This window comes from Sphaerodactylus townsendi, linkage group LG12, assembly GCF_021028975.2.
Source record: "Sphaerodactylus townsendi isolate TG3544 linkage group LG12, MPM_Stown_v2.3, whole genome shotgun sequence".
Classification (NCBI taxonomy): Eukaryota; Metazoa; Chordata; class Lepidosauria; order Squamata; family Sphaerodactylidae; genus Sphaerodactylus; species Sphaerodactylus townsendi.
In genome coordinates, this window is record NC_059436.1 from 2,165,425 (window position 1) to 2,183,345 (window position 17,921).

General features: G+C 43.0%; 1 protein-coding gene across 1 annotated transcript in view; it reads left to right on the forward strand.

The window, feature by feature from the left end:
- The first annotated feature begins 3,142 nt into the window (after window positions 1-3,142).
- LOC125441593 (zinc metalloproteinase-disintegrin-like ohanin) overlaps window positions 3,143-17,921 on the forward strand; it is a 62,480-nt gene continuing 47,701 nt past the window's right edge. Inside the window, exon 1 of the mRNA XM_048512211.1 lies at window positions 3,143-3,260. Within this exon, the coding sequence (XP_048368168.1) occupies window positions 3,209-3,260 (52 nt within the window). The 5' untranslated portion in view covers window positions 3,143-3,208. The remainder of the gene's footprint in view (window positions 3,261-17,921) is intronic.

A 17,921-nucleotide genomic window follows, 5' to 3' on the forward strand; every position in this document is an offset into this window, starting at 1 on the left:
CTCTGGTCTCACTCAGTCTTAACTTACAGCAAGAGATGGAACTCACATATAATCATGTGGAAAGGAAAAGACACCTTTAGGAAATTTTCATGTGGAAAGGAAAAGACACCTTTAGGAAATGTGCTAAAGCAGGAAATATCCTGCTTTAGCACAATCACCCAATATCACTGAGCTCTGGAGCTAGATAAGTAACTCCCCCAACCCCAAGACCTGAATTTCAGCAATCCAGCATGTGGACTGCAGGAATGAGTTATGGGATGCACATCTCATAACATGCATCCCCTGACCAAAATCTCTCCCCCCTCCAACTTGAGAAGGCCAATTTCATCTCTCTTTACTTCCTCTTCCCCATTCACAGGATGCCCCAGTGTTGCTTCCTACCACTCAGATAGCTGTGATCAGAAACCACCAAGCAAAACCACAGTTGGTATGCTGCCGCCAGTAATGGTAACCCACCTCTGACCATCACTTGTCTTAAAAATCCTAAATTGAGCCTAAATTGACTACAACTTGTTGACTGTAAAAAAAAGCTGTCTTTAGATTAGGGTTTGACTCCTGTTTATTAGTGATCAAAGCAACTATCTTTCTAGACTTGCTTAATGCCCTTTCTAGTAGCCAGATTACTATAGAGATTGGTTAACATTTCTGTCGGTCCCTCCTTTTTGCCTGAGGTCTTCTGGCTGCTTGGAACACCAGGGGGGAAAAAAAAGCTTTTAAAGCCATTTTGAGATACCATAGCTTTACTAGGACTCCTTTTTGTAAATTTATTCATAGTTTAAAGTCATACCCGAAGCTATATTGCTAGTTTTAGCAGTTTTTATGCCAGTGGGGGTGACCTCACCTCTCCTCACAGGTTGATGTTAATTCATTTTAACATTGTGGTTCACAGATCTTTGAAATCTGTGGCCTGTGAATTTCTCTTTTGAGACCAATACACCATGTGACCATGCTCTTATTTCAGCAGCAACATTTGTGTGTCAGAAAATTTAACTCCTAGAACCAGAGAAATTGTTATTTTAAATAGAATAAAGCATTCTGAGCTAATTGAGGAATATATAAAGCGGCCTCATACCAAGTCATAGCCTTGATTCATCTAGCTCTATAAGGACTTCTCTGATTGACAGCGACTTTTCAGGGTCTTGAGCAAAGCAGAATCCTTCCCAGCTCCAGGTGCCAGAGATCCTTTAGCAAGCTATAAACCTACAGAAGCTAGATTGTTTGTTATTCCTTAAATTTTTACTTCTTTTACATTTTTAAACTATATTTTAAAATGTATTATTGAAGGCTTTCACGGCCTGACTCAACTGATTGTTGTGGGCTTTCCAGGCTGTGTGGCTGTGGTCTGGTAGATCTTGATCCTAATGTTTCACCTGCATCTGTGACTGGCATCTTAAGAGGTGTATCACAGAGAGAAGATGGTGTATCACCTCTGAAGATGCCAGCCACAGATGCAGGCAAAACGTTAGGAACAAGATCTACCAGGTCACGGCCACACAGCCTGGAAAGCCCACAACAGCCAGTATATTTTAAATCTTTGCCTAGTTTTTCCCATTGCCTTTATTAGGATATTGTTTGTTTTCACATTCCGTTATGAACCTCATTCAAACAGCCGGCACTGCAGATGGAAAGGGAATGTGGCTACCCTGATATAGGAGAGATGATTCATCTGTGATTTCATGACTTGCTGCATGGCTGTAGCTCAGAACCATCCCCTTTTCTAGCTCCTAATCATAAATCAACAGAAACTGAAACTCACACTCACTCTGAGTAACAAACAGCCTGTTTCTGGTAGGACAAAAAAAGAGAGAGAAGTCTGATGGCACCTTAAAGATTCAAGTGAGCACTGACGCATGAAAGCTCGTGTTGGAATAAATAATTTTTCAGGTGTTTTATTTTGCCACAGTAGACTAACACTGTTGCTGCTCTGGCCTTTTCAGAGAACTAGCCATGAAAGACAGCAAAAACAGCAATGTCAGGAGCTGGAAGAATGGGCTCTAGCCTGAGAAAGTTCATGCTGCAGTAACAATGCAATCCTAAACTACTCCCCCTAAGATAATTGAAGTAAATGGGCTTAGAAAGGGTTTAGATTGCACTGTAACTAGCTGGTCTTTAAGGGTCTAACTATGTGTGATTAGAACTGTTGTGACTTACCCATGAAAAGCGGGCACAGTATGGATTGAGACCATGACACTGGGGAAGGGTGAAGCATACCACTTTTGTGTCATGTCCTCCTGACTGAAAATATAATTCCTTTGGTGCTGCTTTAAGCTGGGATAGGAAAAATATGGTCACTTCTACTGTGTCTGCTTTTTTCCCTATTGGAACTTAAGGATCATTTGTGATCGGGGAAATGGCTGAAGTGGAAGAAATAACTACTCTCTTTGGGCACTTTTGCACATTCAGAATAATGCACTTTCAATCCACTTTCTCAATTGTGTGTAAGTGAATCAGGGAATATGGATCAGTGCTAAAGCGCATTCATTGAAAGTGGATTGAAAGTGCATTATCCTGCATGTGCGAAAGTGCCAGCACCTTAGCCCTGATCCATATTCCCTTTTCCACCCTGATGCTTTTTACTCTTCCCTAAGATCACTGGAGGTCCAGATGACACATTCGGTAATCTAATCACACAACTGCACTGTCCCATCATACATCATTTGGCCCTAAGGAGCCACGTTTTCCAATTTGTCCACTGGGTAAGTGGAGACTCCACCAGCACTTGTTCCTCACACTGTCGAAAGCAGATTTGTACTTTCATGAAGGCATGTGGTACTGTCAGAATGTCACAAGAATCAAGCCTCTGTGCCGTTTCCTTTTTTTAAAATGTGAAGTTCGAAGCTCCTTGCACTGAAAGAAAAAAACCACCCAAACAAAACCTTTGCTTGTACAAACACCTAGCCCCACCCCACAAGTCAGCCAAACCAAAGACTTATTTTCATTTTGGGTAATGCCTCGAAAGAAGCCGTCCATATATCATAATTCAAAAGACGCTCCCTAAGTCAGCTTGAGGTTCTGCCGACAGTGGCACTGTTGCAACTTCAAAAAAAAAAAGTTGTGCAACACCTTTGGTAAACACTTCCTCATGCAGGAACAAGAATAAAGCTGAAGGACTCATTCGTAGCTCCTCACAGTCGAAGGAAAGACCGGCTCAAGTTGGCACTAACATTCTCAAACCAGGAGGCTACTCTGCTGTTGCCCTCTCCCCAAAATGATTAAAGTCCTGTTTGTTACTATCTGCTTGCTTCTATTTCAGCATCAAGGTAAGCGGTATATTCTTACCCCCCCCCCCCCCCCCCGCCAAAACTTCTATGAGCACCTGTGAAAGAGCAGCACTGGATGTAGCTTTTGTTAGTCTTGTAATGATTAATGATTAAATGCCAATGTAACTTTGTATCACTGAATGGATGCCTTTAAACACTTTTTTTCGGAAGGCTGGTATTCAAATGACAGGGGAAATGAAAGGAAAGTTTTAAATAACTTGGTGATGACTGATCAAAAAGGAAAGCGAGCAGTGTTGGTAGTTGCTGTGAAGCAGAATGACAACTGAAATAGAAATTAAATTTGAAAAGTCAAATGTGAAGCTAGAAAATGGGTTGATTACAGACTGTTCACTTTAGGAATGTGTGTACATATTATTTATGCAGCAAGTGAATTTTAATGTAGTTATTTCTGTTGAATAAATCACACTGCATTTAAGATGTTATGCAACCTCTTCCCTTTTCTAATGTGAACGCAAAGATTTTTTCCTGGGGGAAAAAACAAACAATATTTGGACGGGTCTTTTTTTCCCATGGCACAATATGATTGTGATGTTAGCCATTGTTAAATGAAGTAGGAAACAAACATACACCAGTTTCTTTCCCTTCATGATGAGGCATGAAGGTGCCGGCAGAGGGGAGAGTTGGAGGTAGTAAACCAGCAGAGGAACAATTGTTAGGATATCCTTCTCACTCCAGTATCGCTTTGAGGATTGTAATCTGGACAGTTGGCTGGGGCAGAGGAAAAGGGCAGGGGGGGGGAAGGGGGACTTAATTATCATCATGCTTGGTTTGAACTGTGATATGTGTGTGTGATTTTTAATCAACTCAGTAATATCCGAGTCCCAAAGTTATGTAAAAGTAAATCCTGTGACCCTTGAAAACATAGAGCAGACGCATACTCCAGTACAAAAAGTTTAAGTTAATGATCAGCTGTTTGGTAGAGAAGGGATGCCTGGGGGAACCAAATCTCACTCCCCAAAACAACAGATAGACTTTATAAAAGGCCACACTAATAGTGGAGGTCAGTACATTGGTCCTGAACTTTCTGTAGAAGTGGTAACAGCAGCTACAGGGGCCCTGATTTGGATCAGGGCTATGGAGTAAGAGGGATTTAACCAGTGGTGAGATTCAAATAATTTAACAACTGGTTGTTCACAAGCACCATTTTAACAACTGGTTTGCCAAAGTGGTGCGAACCTGCTGAATCCCGCCACTGGATTTAACCCTTCTCTCTCTGCACTATGGCTGCAAGGAAAATGGTACATGGAGGAAAGGATTACACCCCACACCTCGTACAATTCCCCCCCACATATTCTGGCCCAGATGTGGAACTGTGTATACAAATAGTTACTGTGCCCTCAATTTCCCAGCCCGATCCAGCATCTGATTTGTATCAAGATCAGTACTAAGTGGGTGATTAAGATCTGCATGGAGAAAATGGCACATGGTTATGCCCCTTCCTCCCACTCTTGATCCAAACCAGCTGCTGAATTAGGTTGGGGGATGGTGTGGACAGTGGTTGCTTGTGCATTCAGTTCCTACCTAGGGCAGAATGTGCGGGTGGAATCTTGCTCCCCTACTCAGCTAAAGCAGCTTTTTGGAGTTTGAAAACAGTCTTCCAAGGAAGTTTGGGTAGGATTGCAGTTGAATGGCACAATTAATAAAGAGATTCTCCTATGCAGTCCCATGTTCTTGAACTGTCATGTGCTAGTCCAGCTCTCATTTATTTCCACTGTGTTGATGCAGGAGAAATTTCCCGTTCTCCCCCTACCCCCCATCAGACTTTATACTTTGCATTTACATGTACCTGCATGTGCAAGACCTAGTTTGGGGTTGCAATGAGCTGTTAGTGGTTTGCAATTAATGAAAGGGGACCGGTGCTCTCAGACATCCACAGAGACCAGGCCATTTCCAGCTTTTGAGGCTGCTAGCCACTATGAAAATAAAGAAATGGTGATACATGAAAACAAAATCAGGAACCAAAAAGAGAAATGAAAACGAAGGGCTGTACCAATTGGAGCAAAGAGGTGAAAAACCACAATGATGTCATGGGAAAATTTTTTATTCCGAAATATTAATAACCCTTACACATTTTGCATTCAGTTTCCTCTGAGGAGATTTACACAACAAATGCAATAAAATAGAAAAAAGGTTAACGAATATATTTTGTCTTTTTTCTCTTAGTTTTTAAAAATCAAAATGATTATAGAACATGTTAAAGGTTAATATAACACACATTTTAAAACATAATAAAATATGCTTTTGTCATTGTTTGATATAATTTGAAAAACAAGAGAAACAGTCAAAAGATATTTGTTAACCATTTTTGTTTGCATTTTTGACCTTCCCCAAGTCAAGCTGGGCCCCGAAGACCTGGCAAACGCCCCCTGCCCCTCCCTCCCTCCCTCCCAGTCAAGGACACAAAGGCCTGGCAAACGCCTCCTCCCACTTCCCCCAAGTCAAGCCAGGCCCTGGAGGGCCAAGTAAATGCCCCTGTGAGGGAGCTGCTGGCCCCTGCTCAACCCATGAGTTCCCTGCCGGACCTGCAAAGTACCTGCAGCTACTGCTGGCCCCGCGAGGCCCCTGCCAGCCCCGCGAGGCCCCTGCTGTCGCTGCCCAACAGGACACCAACACTTCAGACCATTGCGGAGGGCGGGGGATGCTTCCTAAAGCTCATTGCATCTTCCCTCCTCCCACATCCCCCCTCCCAATGGGCTTTGACTGCTAGTATATGTATATCCCCTTGAAGAAGCATAGTGCAAAATGCAAAGGGGTTATTAATATTTTGTGCCAACAGAAAGAGTGAAATACAAGCTGCCAAAAGTAATCAAATGCCCCCCCCCCCAAAAAAAGTAATAGGTCTGAATTTGAGGTTACCTTTGAGTTTGAGGGTTGGGCCATATGGCCCTGAAAGGCCATTGTGAAGAAGTATGTCTCATGCCTTGCAGCTATTCCTTGCCACTTGTTTTGCTTCTATGTTTCCTTCCTTCTTCTGAACCAGTGTCAAAAAGCAAAGCCTGCTACGTTATACACCTTATCCCAGGAAACTATTTAAAGCAACACTGGACTGGTTGGAATCTAACAGAATCCAATAGGCAAGGAACAGCTATTTCCAGTATCTTTAGGACTTTAATGACAATGCAGCATTTATGGAGAATGTAAGAGCATTCAAAATTGTTAATATGCTTTGTCTCTGCAAGGTGATTTCTTAAAAGGCATTCTGGCTGAAGACATTGTTCTAACTTTCATTTTCGAAAACAACAAAGGAAATGGGGATGAGAGATGTATGTCATTGTTTAGTATAAAAAGTGCTTAACCCGGCTCAGTACAACAATGAAAAGATTCAGACATCAACACAATGCCAGGGAGGAATTCCTCTTAATTTAATTGAGTTGGATCCAAAGATGTCTTTCCACTCATGGGAGGAGTCCTTGTGCTCATGGGAGCATTCATCCTAGAGCGGAACACCCTTCTTGTAAACAAAAGGACTTCTTCTGAGAGTAGAAGAGTACCACCAGATCCAATCTCATGGCTTGCACTCGATCAGACATACAACCTGCCAGTCTAGGCCAAAATTTCTTGACAAACATTAAAAGAATTTGGAGTGCTGCATGGTTTCCAGGCTGTATGGCCATGTTCTAGCAGCATTCTCTCCTGACGTTTCACCTGCATCTGTGGCTGGCATCTTCAGAGGATGCAGCCACAGATGCAGGTGAAATGTCAGGAGAGAATGCTGCTAGAACACGGCCATACAGCCTGGAGACCACGCAGCACTCCAGTGATTCCGGCTTTGAAAGCCTTCGACTATACATTAAAAGAAGTTGACAAAAATCCATACAGCTGACATATTAAAAGCAACAACTCAAAGCCTTGAAAACAACTATAGAAAGACCTGGGGAAACACAAAGGCTCTTATTAGCTTCCTAAAACTCTGGAACGGTAGCTTGTAGTTGAATCTTGTCAGAGTTGGATTTCCTGGGGTAGGGACACAACAGCAAAGGCCTCAAAAATGGTCATTGGCAACAGCAGGCAGGAACTCACTCCCATGGAAACTCCAAGTGATGGTGGTCTCTATGTAACAAACCATCCACAGGGAGTGGCTTGCTATGTGGATTTCATTATTTTCTATATGTGGCAGAACAGATACATGATTGGAATCTATTAAAAAGTCAGTTAGAAAGCTGAACCTCTAAGAGGTCCACATCTGAGCAGAGAAGCCAAAATCTCCTTGGGTAGTTGCTTCTTAGGAACTTCTCAGCTAAGGGTATACATTTGGCTGAGACAGTATTTTTTTTTCTTCTCCCACATATTTCTAGGATTTTCAGAAAACTGGAAAAAATGGTCCTGAAAAATCCTGAAAATACCTAGCAGTTTTGGGAAGATTCAGAGTCAGCATTTGCAGGCTCCTGGGGTCAATTTTTTCCTCCCCCCACCCCGACTTGCAGTTGCAACTTGTCTTTGTTCTTCTGCCTCCTTGGAGTGTAAAAGTCTGCTTCTGTTAGTTTCAGGAGGAGTGTGTATGTGTGTTTGTGTGTCAGAGACGTAGCAAGGGGGGAAAGCACCCGGTGCACTGGTGTGTCCTCTGCCCCCGCCCCACCCCGGAATGCCCCCGTCATGCCCCCCGGAACGCCCTTGCCACATCCCCACAGGGGTGCACCCCCAGTGCATCATGCACCCCTGCCCCCTTGGAGCTACGCTTCTGGTGTGTGTGCAAGTTTTACAATGCTTTGTATTTTCTTTGCTGTTACACTGTTGAAGTGCTCATTCAGTGCTTGAATTTCTTTTTCTCAGTCTTGATACACTGGGTTCTTCTGAGCATTCTGCATTGCCATTCCTTCTTGTGGGGTTGCAAAATCCCCGCCTGCTCACTTCAGTTCCCACTTTAGAAATTCTCTAGTTTGACATAGGTTCTCTTGGTCTTGCACTCCAAGTGGGTCTGGGATCTGATAGGTTTCTCAGTTGGTTCTTCAGGGCTAGCAAAGGTACCCCCCCCCCCTTTGTGCTGTGCCAATCTTTTTGCCCTTGGGTGTGAAAAAGGAGAAAAAGAAACAAAAAACATTTAAAATGCTGGCATTCTGTGTTTTGACCATGGTTCTGTTGGGCTTGCACTGCCAGAGTGTGACTTTCCAGCAGGCATCTGAAGTCACATTGCATTTGGTACATCTGGGCTAGCAAACATGCCTTATTTTTGATCCTCCCCAGTGATTCTCTTGTTTGACATTGGTTCTGTAAGGCTTTGCCACATTGGCTTGTGATTCTGCTGGATTCTTGGGTTCTGGTTTTTTTGGGGGGGGGTTGCATTGGTTCTTAGGGTGGGAAGCATTGACTTTGCAGTTGCTCATGGGTATGCCTCATTACTTTCCCCCTGAATAAAAAGGACTCCCCCCCCCCTCCATTGGAAACAATGGATGATGGATGGGAACCCATAAAATTGGACCCTCTGACACAATATTTACCAAACTTGAGGGTTCTTGTAAGCCCCTTGAATCCCAGAAAGATTCTGCATAGGGCATAATAGGGCTGTTTCTGTTCGCATTTCTGGGGAAAAAATGCCATTATGGGATACAAAACTTTTCAGGAGTAATATATCCTAAGCTGAATCTTCCCCAGTATTTTTTTTTGCAAGGTCTTATTATCAACCAGAAAAAGACATGAGAAGTCTCAGATCTTGCTTGTTTTGCAGCCTTTGGAGTGCTTTGGCAACACTGTGCTGCTGATCTATGAAAGGGAGAAGATGGTTCGTAGCATTGCATCACAAACCATTAGGTGGAACTGGATGTTACGAAATATACAGCTACCTCTTTGCATTACTTTCTCCTGTCTTTCTGGCAATGTATAATTCAGTACATTGTGTGGGGAAATACAATTGCATTGTCTTTTTCAACATCTCACTGAAAACAATTGTGTAAAGCTGGGCTATGGTGACACCCAGAATCAAATCATATATTTTATTATACCATGGCCTATCTAAATGATACATTTGAATTCTTCCAGTGTCTACCATGAGGATTTTGGTCAGATATGCCTTTCCAGAGTTGTGCCTGGAACTCTGTTGCAAGGCGATCTTCCTCCAAGCTATTTTTTTCTATCTGAAATGACCTCAGGGTTATTTTATTTGCCAGAATTTTGCAGCGGTTAGAAGCATGTCAAACTAGATTGTGGGAGATTAGTTTTGAATTCCAACTCTGTCATAGAAGCTGACTGAGTGACCTTGGGCCCCTTGGTCTCTCGTAACCTATCTACTTCACAAAGTTGTTGTAAAGATAAAATGGAGTACGGGACAGTCACACTACTAGGATTGTCAGATAGAGCCTGACAACCAGTGGGAGGGTGGGGGACATTGGTGACATTGCTAACACCACTCCATCACTTCTGGGTACAACTGAGAAGTGAAAATAGGTATCTCTAGGCATTGCTGAAAACTCTGTGATAAAACTTCCCAGCGATTCCTAGAACTACCCATTGTATCTTCTGAGTTGTATCTGGAAGTAATGTACCAGTGCATAGCAGTGGCAGTAGGCAAAAGGATGAGTGGCAGAAGGTGTCCCACCTAGTGAGAGGCCTGGTATGCTTTCACGTTTGCCATGTTGTGGAAGTGCTTCCAAGTAGAAGTGGGACATTTCAGTTTGGGAAAGTGGCATAGGAAGGAAGGCTGAAGCCTCCACCCCTTTCACACAACAGTCCCAATCTAAATCAGGCCTCCAGGTATCTGGTATTGAGTTTTGAGTAGGGAAATCACAAGGCACATCTAACTAACATAGACCAGAGAGGACATGTTACCAGAAAGAGGGGAGAGAGAAATGTGGAGCACTGGCAACCTGGTCAATTTATTTTAACCTCCTTCTTGTTCTCTGTATTGCAGCAGATACAGTAATGCTACATGGCTGAGCTGCACATTAAAAGGTTGGGGGATGTGAACAATATCAGTTAAGCTAAAAAGCATTATGCACTCTCTATTTGTCCCAGTACCAGGGACAGAGATAACTATGTCGCATTCTCTTTGGAACAGAGACTGGAGACTGATTGTGTTTTTGTAATGTTGGCTTTATTTATAAATATAATAGAAGGCAACTCCTGAATCTGCAACTCAGGGAGGACGGAGAAGGAGCACAATTTGCCATGGTAGCAATAGAATGAGCCATGATTCTTTCTTTGTGATGGATTTGGGGAAGGGGGATGAAGACTATGTAACAGTGGTGGCGAACCTTTGGCACTCCAGATGTTATGGACTACAATTCCCATCAGCCCCTGCCAGTATGGCCAATTGACCATGCTGGCAGGGGCTGATGGGAATTGTAGTCCATAACATTTGGAGTGCCAAAGGTTCGCCACCACGGCTATATAAGGCCGTTTCTGCACAGTGGCAGGAAACGGCTCTTCACCGACATAATTCATGTGGGTGGAGCTTCGGGACTGCTCGCTTGGAAACGTGTGGGCAGGCCCGAAGCTGCTGTGACCCGCAGAGGCGGCTCCGCTCTGAGCCACCTCCAGGGGTTGGAGGGCAGCATGTGCATGTCCCTCCAGCCGTCCAGAGCTGTGCAGGGAGGAGAGGTAAGTAAATGGGAAACAGGAGGGGCCAAAAGCAGTGCCCTCACACCAGTGCACTTTGCACCATGGTGGTGCAAAGATACTGCTTTTGAAAAAGCACACTTAGGGAGCGAAGTTCAAAAGCAGCATCTTCGTGCTGGTTGGGGGGGGGCAAGCACGGCAATGCAGCAGCGTTAGCTGTGCGAACAGTGCCCCAGGGACGGTGTTTTTACCATCCTTAGGGCACTGTTTTCCGCCCATGTGGAAACAGCCTAAGAGTGGGCCTGAGTCCCACCCCCTCCACTTTTTGACTATCACTGAGAGAGACAGATGCAGGACAGCAAGAGGGAGAAGACAAAGGTGCCATGTATGGGACAAGTAGGGGGTACATATATGTGAAGAAAGTGTATATATTCATTTAAATTTACTTAGAGTTCATTTATCTTATATGTTGGGTCTTTTATGAGGTGACCATTTGGTCTTGCTAGGTCATGTACAGCGGGACCCTTTGGCCTTCATTAAAGTTGTGAACTGTGTTTGTGTTTAGATAGTGGAACTGGCTTTTACAAGGCCACATCCTAAACTGGACAGATAGGTCTTAATTGCCAAGAATGCTCAGGTGGGGGTCACCTCCCTCTTCGACTCTATTTGACACCCAATTGGTTAGTTACTGATCAAATGGACTAGATGAGCAAATTCTATAAGACCCCTGACATGATTCTAAAAGAGAGATCCATCCATCCATCCATCCATCCATCCATCCATCCATCCATCCATCCATCCATCCATCCATCCATCCATCCATCCATCCATCCATCCATCCATCCATCCATCCATCCATCCATCCATCCATCCATCCATCCATCCATCCATCCATCCATCCATCCATCCATCCATCCATCCATCTGCCTTGTATTGTATTGTTTTATACTTGGAACTGTCTAGAGCTGAAAGAGAACTGATAGTATTCTTTCTTTTTTCTTTTTAATAAAATTTTGAAATCTCAGCTGTTTGAGCGTATCTGGATAAAAAAACCCTGGTTTTGGTACGTTACTGGAAAGGCATCCGGCTTAGGGTAACCATTTTTTACAACATAGTCCAAACATACCCCAACTCTCATCAGCTTATGTGGAGATAAACCAGCTCTTCTACAAGGCAGCAGGTATACTACCCTCCAATCTGCTGTAGGGAGGATTTTGGATTTCTCATCCCAGCTGACTATGACTTGAAAAATGCATATTGTTTACAAGAAGAATTCAATGTGAGGAAACAATAATTTGTTATTTTTCATGCTTTTATCTGTTGTCTTACATTTAATTCTTCTTCTAATGTGCATGTGTTTTTCAATGTTATTTGTGCTTCAGGAAATTAGTGTAGAACATTATATGTATAAATCACATGCATTGTATACATAAATAAGCTACAAATTGAAGATATATGAAATCATGCAATGTCTGTATGTAAGATAAATGAATATCCAAAGCAACAGCAGAAAGTAGAGAACTGAAACAATTGACAAAGATAGAAATGCCTATAAAAAGAAATGGGGAATATTTGCATCCCTGTTCTTTAGACCATGTGACCTTTCCTAAACAGCAGCTATCTTTTTAGGCAACACATGAGTTTTACATACTGTTATCCTTGTAAACTGTTATACCTTAGAAGTATACTTCCCCTTGCTTGAATAAAATGATGAGCATTTGTTAACATTTGTATTATTATGAGGAATAAAGGGAGCAATTCTAAGCAAGTCTATTCAGAATTTTATTTAGTGGACTTACTCCTAGGAAAGTGTTTTTGAGATTGCATAGATTTTTAAGACAGTTTTTTCCCCTGGTGCAATGTTGACTATATCTGGAAATGGAGTGTTCACTCTTGCTGGGAATCCTGCTCCTGTTCCCACTGAGGCCCTTTCGGCACAGGCGTGGAAACGAACCTCCACCGGCATAATTTATTCTGTTCACTAGCATGTGAGAGGCCCCCACTTCATCCCCAGCTGGAGAGGCAGCTCCACATGGAGCCCTCTCTCGGTCAGCCCCCTCCACTGACCTTCATGTCCATCGTCGCTCTGGAGGGCTGCAGGGACCCGCCCACGCTGCCCTCCAACCTCCAGGGGTTGGAGGGCAGCGTGGGTGGTTCTCTGCAGCCCTCCAGGGTGACGCTGGACATGAAGGTCAGTGGAGGCAATGGGGAAGCTGTGTCTTCCCAGCAGTGCGGTTCACACCGAGCCAATGGGAAGACGCTGCTTTGCAAAAACTTTGCTCGTTGAGGGGTGGGTAGGACGGCTCGGGGACGCTGCTCAGGGGTGGGCAGGATGGCTGCTGCGATGCAGCAGCACCTCCTGTGCGAACAGCAGCCCAGGGGCAGTGTTTTTGCCATCCCTGGGTCACTGTATTACGCCTCTGCGGAAAGGGCCCAAATTTAAAGTAGTACCCATGACTGGAATTTTTCCCCAGTGTGACTATTTGTTGCAATGTGCATTGGGGCCTATTCACTAGCCATCACTTCCTTAAGACCTAGGATGATATTGCTTTTCACACCAGATGCAGACATCTCAGGACAGTGTGGGATACCACACAGAAATAACCAGGTGGCCACTAGAAACTGTCATGGCTGCCCCTGAAGAAATCGTGGGGGCTGCAGTTTTGTGACAGATCTTAGAACTCACTTTATTCTCATAATACTACAATTTCATGAAAGTAAAACCAGTTTAAGACCTGTTGAAATGTGTACTTTGCATCCTAATTTGGCCAACTGAAACTATCTGCTGCTAGCCTCTAAGCAGCAAAACTGATCAGGAACATGTTGACCTCTTTCTACAAGTTTAACTGTTCCTGTGCAGAAGTCACGCTAGGGCCAATGGGAGAATGTCACTGCATAGATATCTGGCATTCCTATTTGCTGACTATTCTGCTCTCTAATTAGTTTTCTTCAAGGAGATTAAGTTCACTGCATATCTGCTTCTAATGCAAGGGTGTGGCAGTAATCTAGTCATTAATCACATAGCCCCAAGTAGGTGTTATGTCTGGGGTGTTGTAAATATACTGGTGCCTCCTGGAGTAATCCATTCATGGATGACATGTCTACCTCTCAGGCATGCGTTCAAATGACCTACTTAGGAAACAAGAGTCCTAGGCTGAGCAACAATGATGAATCCAGAAGTTGTACTGCAAAAACCTAGTTTTCATCAAGCTGGATAACCTCCTTGGAGGAAGGATAGGATTTTTAAAAAATGTATAGATAGAACTGTTTTGCTAGAAATGTGAAATGGGAAGTAGACAATATCCAATGTCTGGGAAATCATCACTGCTTCAAGCTGCCTTATAACAAAAGAGAGCACTGTTTCATCTAGTCTGGTATTATCTTGTCTGACTGACAGCATCTATTTAACATCTGAGGCAGGTGTTCTGCTTCTCAAGATGCTGGGGTTCGAATCTGAGATGTCCTTAATGCAAACCATGTGCTTTTCCCAAACAGATGAGAGACTGCTGAAAGATACCATTTTTTTCATAGGAATGGCTGTAAGGAACCCAAATTTCCTTTGTAACTTTAGCAGCTGTTGTAGCAGTCTCTGTCTTCTTGTCATACCTATTTGCTTGTCTAGCAGACACCTTAAGGTGAAGGGCCAAGATTTCCAAGCTTAGCAGGCTTGAAAGCTTTGGACTGTCAATCAATCTGCAGGTACAAATATGAGAAACAACTGTCTCCACTGATTCATACCCATTCTCTCCACTTGGTAGGCATTTTGCTAGTTGTTATGTTTTTATTTGTTTATTCAGTTCATAAAGTGGGGAAGGGAAAGGAGATTGTAAGCCCCCTTGAATCTCCTTACAGGAGAGAAAGGTGGGATACAAATCCCAACTACTCCTTGTTCTTCTTTCTCTTCCTCTTCTTCCTCTTCCTTGGGCAGCTGCCGGTAAAATCTCCCCAGGCCACAAAAATTAAACAAGAAAAGCCGTATAATACAATCCCAGAATAAAAAGTCACACAGCCAAGGACCAGATGGAATAGCCCTCTGTAATCTAAAAGCTTCCTAGATTTCTGTCATTGCAAAAGGGAGGGTAAAATGCCTTTCAAGTGTTACTCCTGGCATATGGAGGATCCACAAGAATACCTTAGATCTCCCATGGGAGGAAGGGGGGTTGGTAAAAATTGTCCTCCTCCTTGTACCCACAGAATGTAAGCCTAATATCGTTTTCCTTAGGAGTAAATATTTGAGGGGAGAGAAGGTATAGCCTGATTTTGTCAGATCTTGGAAGCTAAGCAGGGTTGGCCCTTGGAAGAGAAACCACCAAGGAAGACTCTGCAGAGGAAGGTAATAGCAAACAACCTCTGCTTCTCACTTGCTTTGAAAGCCCCTTGCTTTGATTGCGATAAATCAGCTTCGACTTTACACACACTTTAAATAAATCAGCACTTTACACACACACACACACACACACACGCACACACACACACCCCTGGGGTTATTCAGATGGGGTTATTCCATTGACTATACTGGAACGATATCAGAACAGACAGGGAGAGGGTCTTATTGGATCCTTGTAATCTCCCTCATGGTCTTGGACTGAATATAGTGAGTCTGTCTGCTGGTAAAAGGGCGGAAAACAATAAAAAAATGGGATCAAGCAAACCAATTAGCAGTCCAGATGCTGAAACCATTTGTTTTCACATATATGTGTAAGTTAGCAAGCTTGAACAGGAATTCAGACTATCCTAAAATACCACAAAACCATACCAAACCAGTTAGCTTTCTTTGAGACCATTTCTTGTGATTGCTTCTTTGTATACCTAACAGTAATTCAAAATTGAGGTGGTAAAACTGCTGCTCTCCTTCCTGTACAGTACTCTTTCAATATGATCTAGTGTATAGGGTAGGAAACATGTAAATCTTGGGTCATTCATGGGGAATGTGGGACTTTTGGGCAATCCTGCTGTCATTGTTAGAAAAGGACTGTGGAAAGTGTAAAACATAATTGCACATCATATTAACTCCATGTAAAGGCTAGCCTGATTTCATCAGATTTCAGAAGCTAAGCAATGGCTAGTAACTGAAGGGGAGACCACCAAGGGATACCAGAGTTGCTATTTTTATTGTATTTTTATGTTATTAGATTTGTATACCTTCTTCCCCAGAAGGGCTCAGGGCAGTGAACAACAGCTGCAAATGACATTACCAATAACCATCACACTGAGCAACAACCATCAAAGAATATCAATAAGCATGAAATAAACATAATATTATAATGAAACATTCTAAGGTAAAGGTAAAGTTTCCCCTTCAGTTGTGTTAGACCCTGGGGTACCACTGTGAGCAGTGATTTCACAGGCAAGCCTCTTTTGTGGGGTAGTTTGCCACTGCTTTCCCCAGCTATTCTTTACCCCCTAGCTGTGAGATAGGTACTCATTTACTGACCAAGAAATGGATGGAGGGCTGAGTTGACCATGAGCCAGCTGCCAGGGTATCTGACCCACAGGGGGCTCGAACTCCTGACCGTGTGAGTGGTAGTGCAAGCACTTAACCACGACGCCACACGGCTCCTGACGAAACATTCTAAATTACAATAAATATAACATTATAACATAGGATTATAATAATAGAAGCATCAACGTTTCAAACATCATAATATCACAAAACGGAGACATCAATAATCCTAACATAACATCACAGAATAACAACATCAACATTTCAAGGTTTCAGCATCATAACATTACATAACAAAGGCATTGATAATCATAACATAACAAAATAGATTATATAAAACAACAATGGTCATAGCAATAAGCATAAGCATTTTATTGTCATTGTGCACGCACAACGAAATTTACATCACTAGCAGCATAAACCGAACATAATAAATAGTTGGCGACTATGCAGAGCTGGGTAATGGCCAGCCACCTCAGTTAGTCTCTTGCATTCAAAAACCCTACTGGATTGCCATGTCGGCTGTGACTTGATGGCACTTTACACAGACACAAAGAGAAGATGATTCATCATTCCTTGTCCAACCAGCCCCTGGGCTTGATTTCTAAGGCAACCTTTACTCACCCTTAACTCACCTTTCAACACTCTATTCTTGACCAATCCCATTTTCTACCACAGCTGGAGGCAGAGGAATTTCCTTTTCATGATTCAGTAATCTCAGTCTTAAGGGTATTCTAACTGTGCCCACACAAACACACACACAAGTAAAGCAACATTTTTGTAACAAGGGAAATAAAAGCATACCACCTCTGGCCATATAGGAACAATCTGTAACTGGATATTGGCTGTGTGTCTTCTTCTCTGTGCCTGTAATTTCACAGCTGTGGTTGCTCGGTATGTGGAACAGGGCAGTTTGGGCTGTGCAATTCTGTGTAATTCCCCACTCCAGGAAGTTTGTCATATTGTCCGCTTTTGGCTTTCAGAAACTGTTTGAAACTACTTATTTCTGAGGGTTTTTGTTTGGTTTTATCCCTCAGCCTTGCCATCTGCTTGAGTGGCTTTCCGTGGCTGATTTTATCATTGTTAATTGACAGCTTATTATATTTCTCTTTTGATGTTTTTATTGGTGTTTCGTGGGTAATGATAAATTTTATGGCTAAAAGTAAAAAAGATCTGAAACATGAGCAGGACTCTGTATGTCCATTAGGTAGATTTCCATCTTTAATGTCTGTTATATGAACATTTTTGCTGTTGCCTTGATGTGTGTTAGTGCCATTAAGTTGCTTCTGACTTAACGCCGAACCTACAAATGAATGCCCCCTAAAATATCCTATCATTAACAGCTTTGCTTGTATCTTGTAAATTGAAGGCCATGATTTCCTTCTTGAATCAGTATATCTTATGCTGGGACTTCCTCTTTTCCTCCTGCCTTCGCTTTTCATAGCATTACTGTCTTCTCCAGTGTCTTGTCTTCTCATGATGTGACCAAACTACAATAGACTTGCTTTAGTCATTTTAGCTTCTAGGGAGAGTTCAGACTTGATTTGATCGAGGTCCCACCGATTTGTCTTTTTAAGAACATAAGAACATAAGAACAAGCCAGCTGGATCAGACCAGAGTCCATCTAGTCCAGCTCTCTGCTACTTGCAGTGGCCCACCAGGTGCCTTTGGGAGCTCACATGAAGGATGTGAAAGCAATGGCCTTCTGC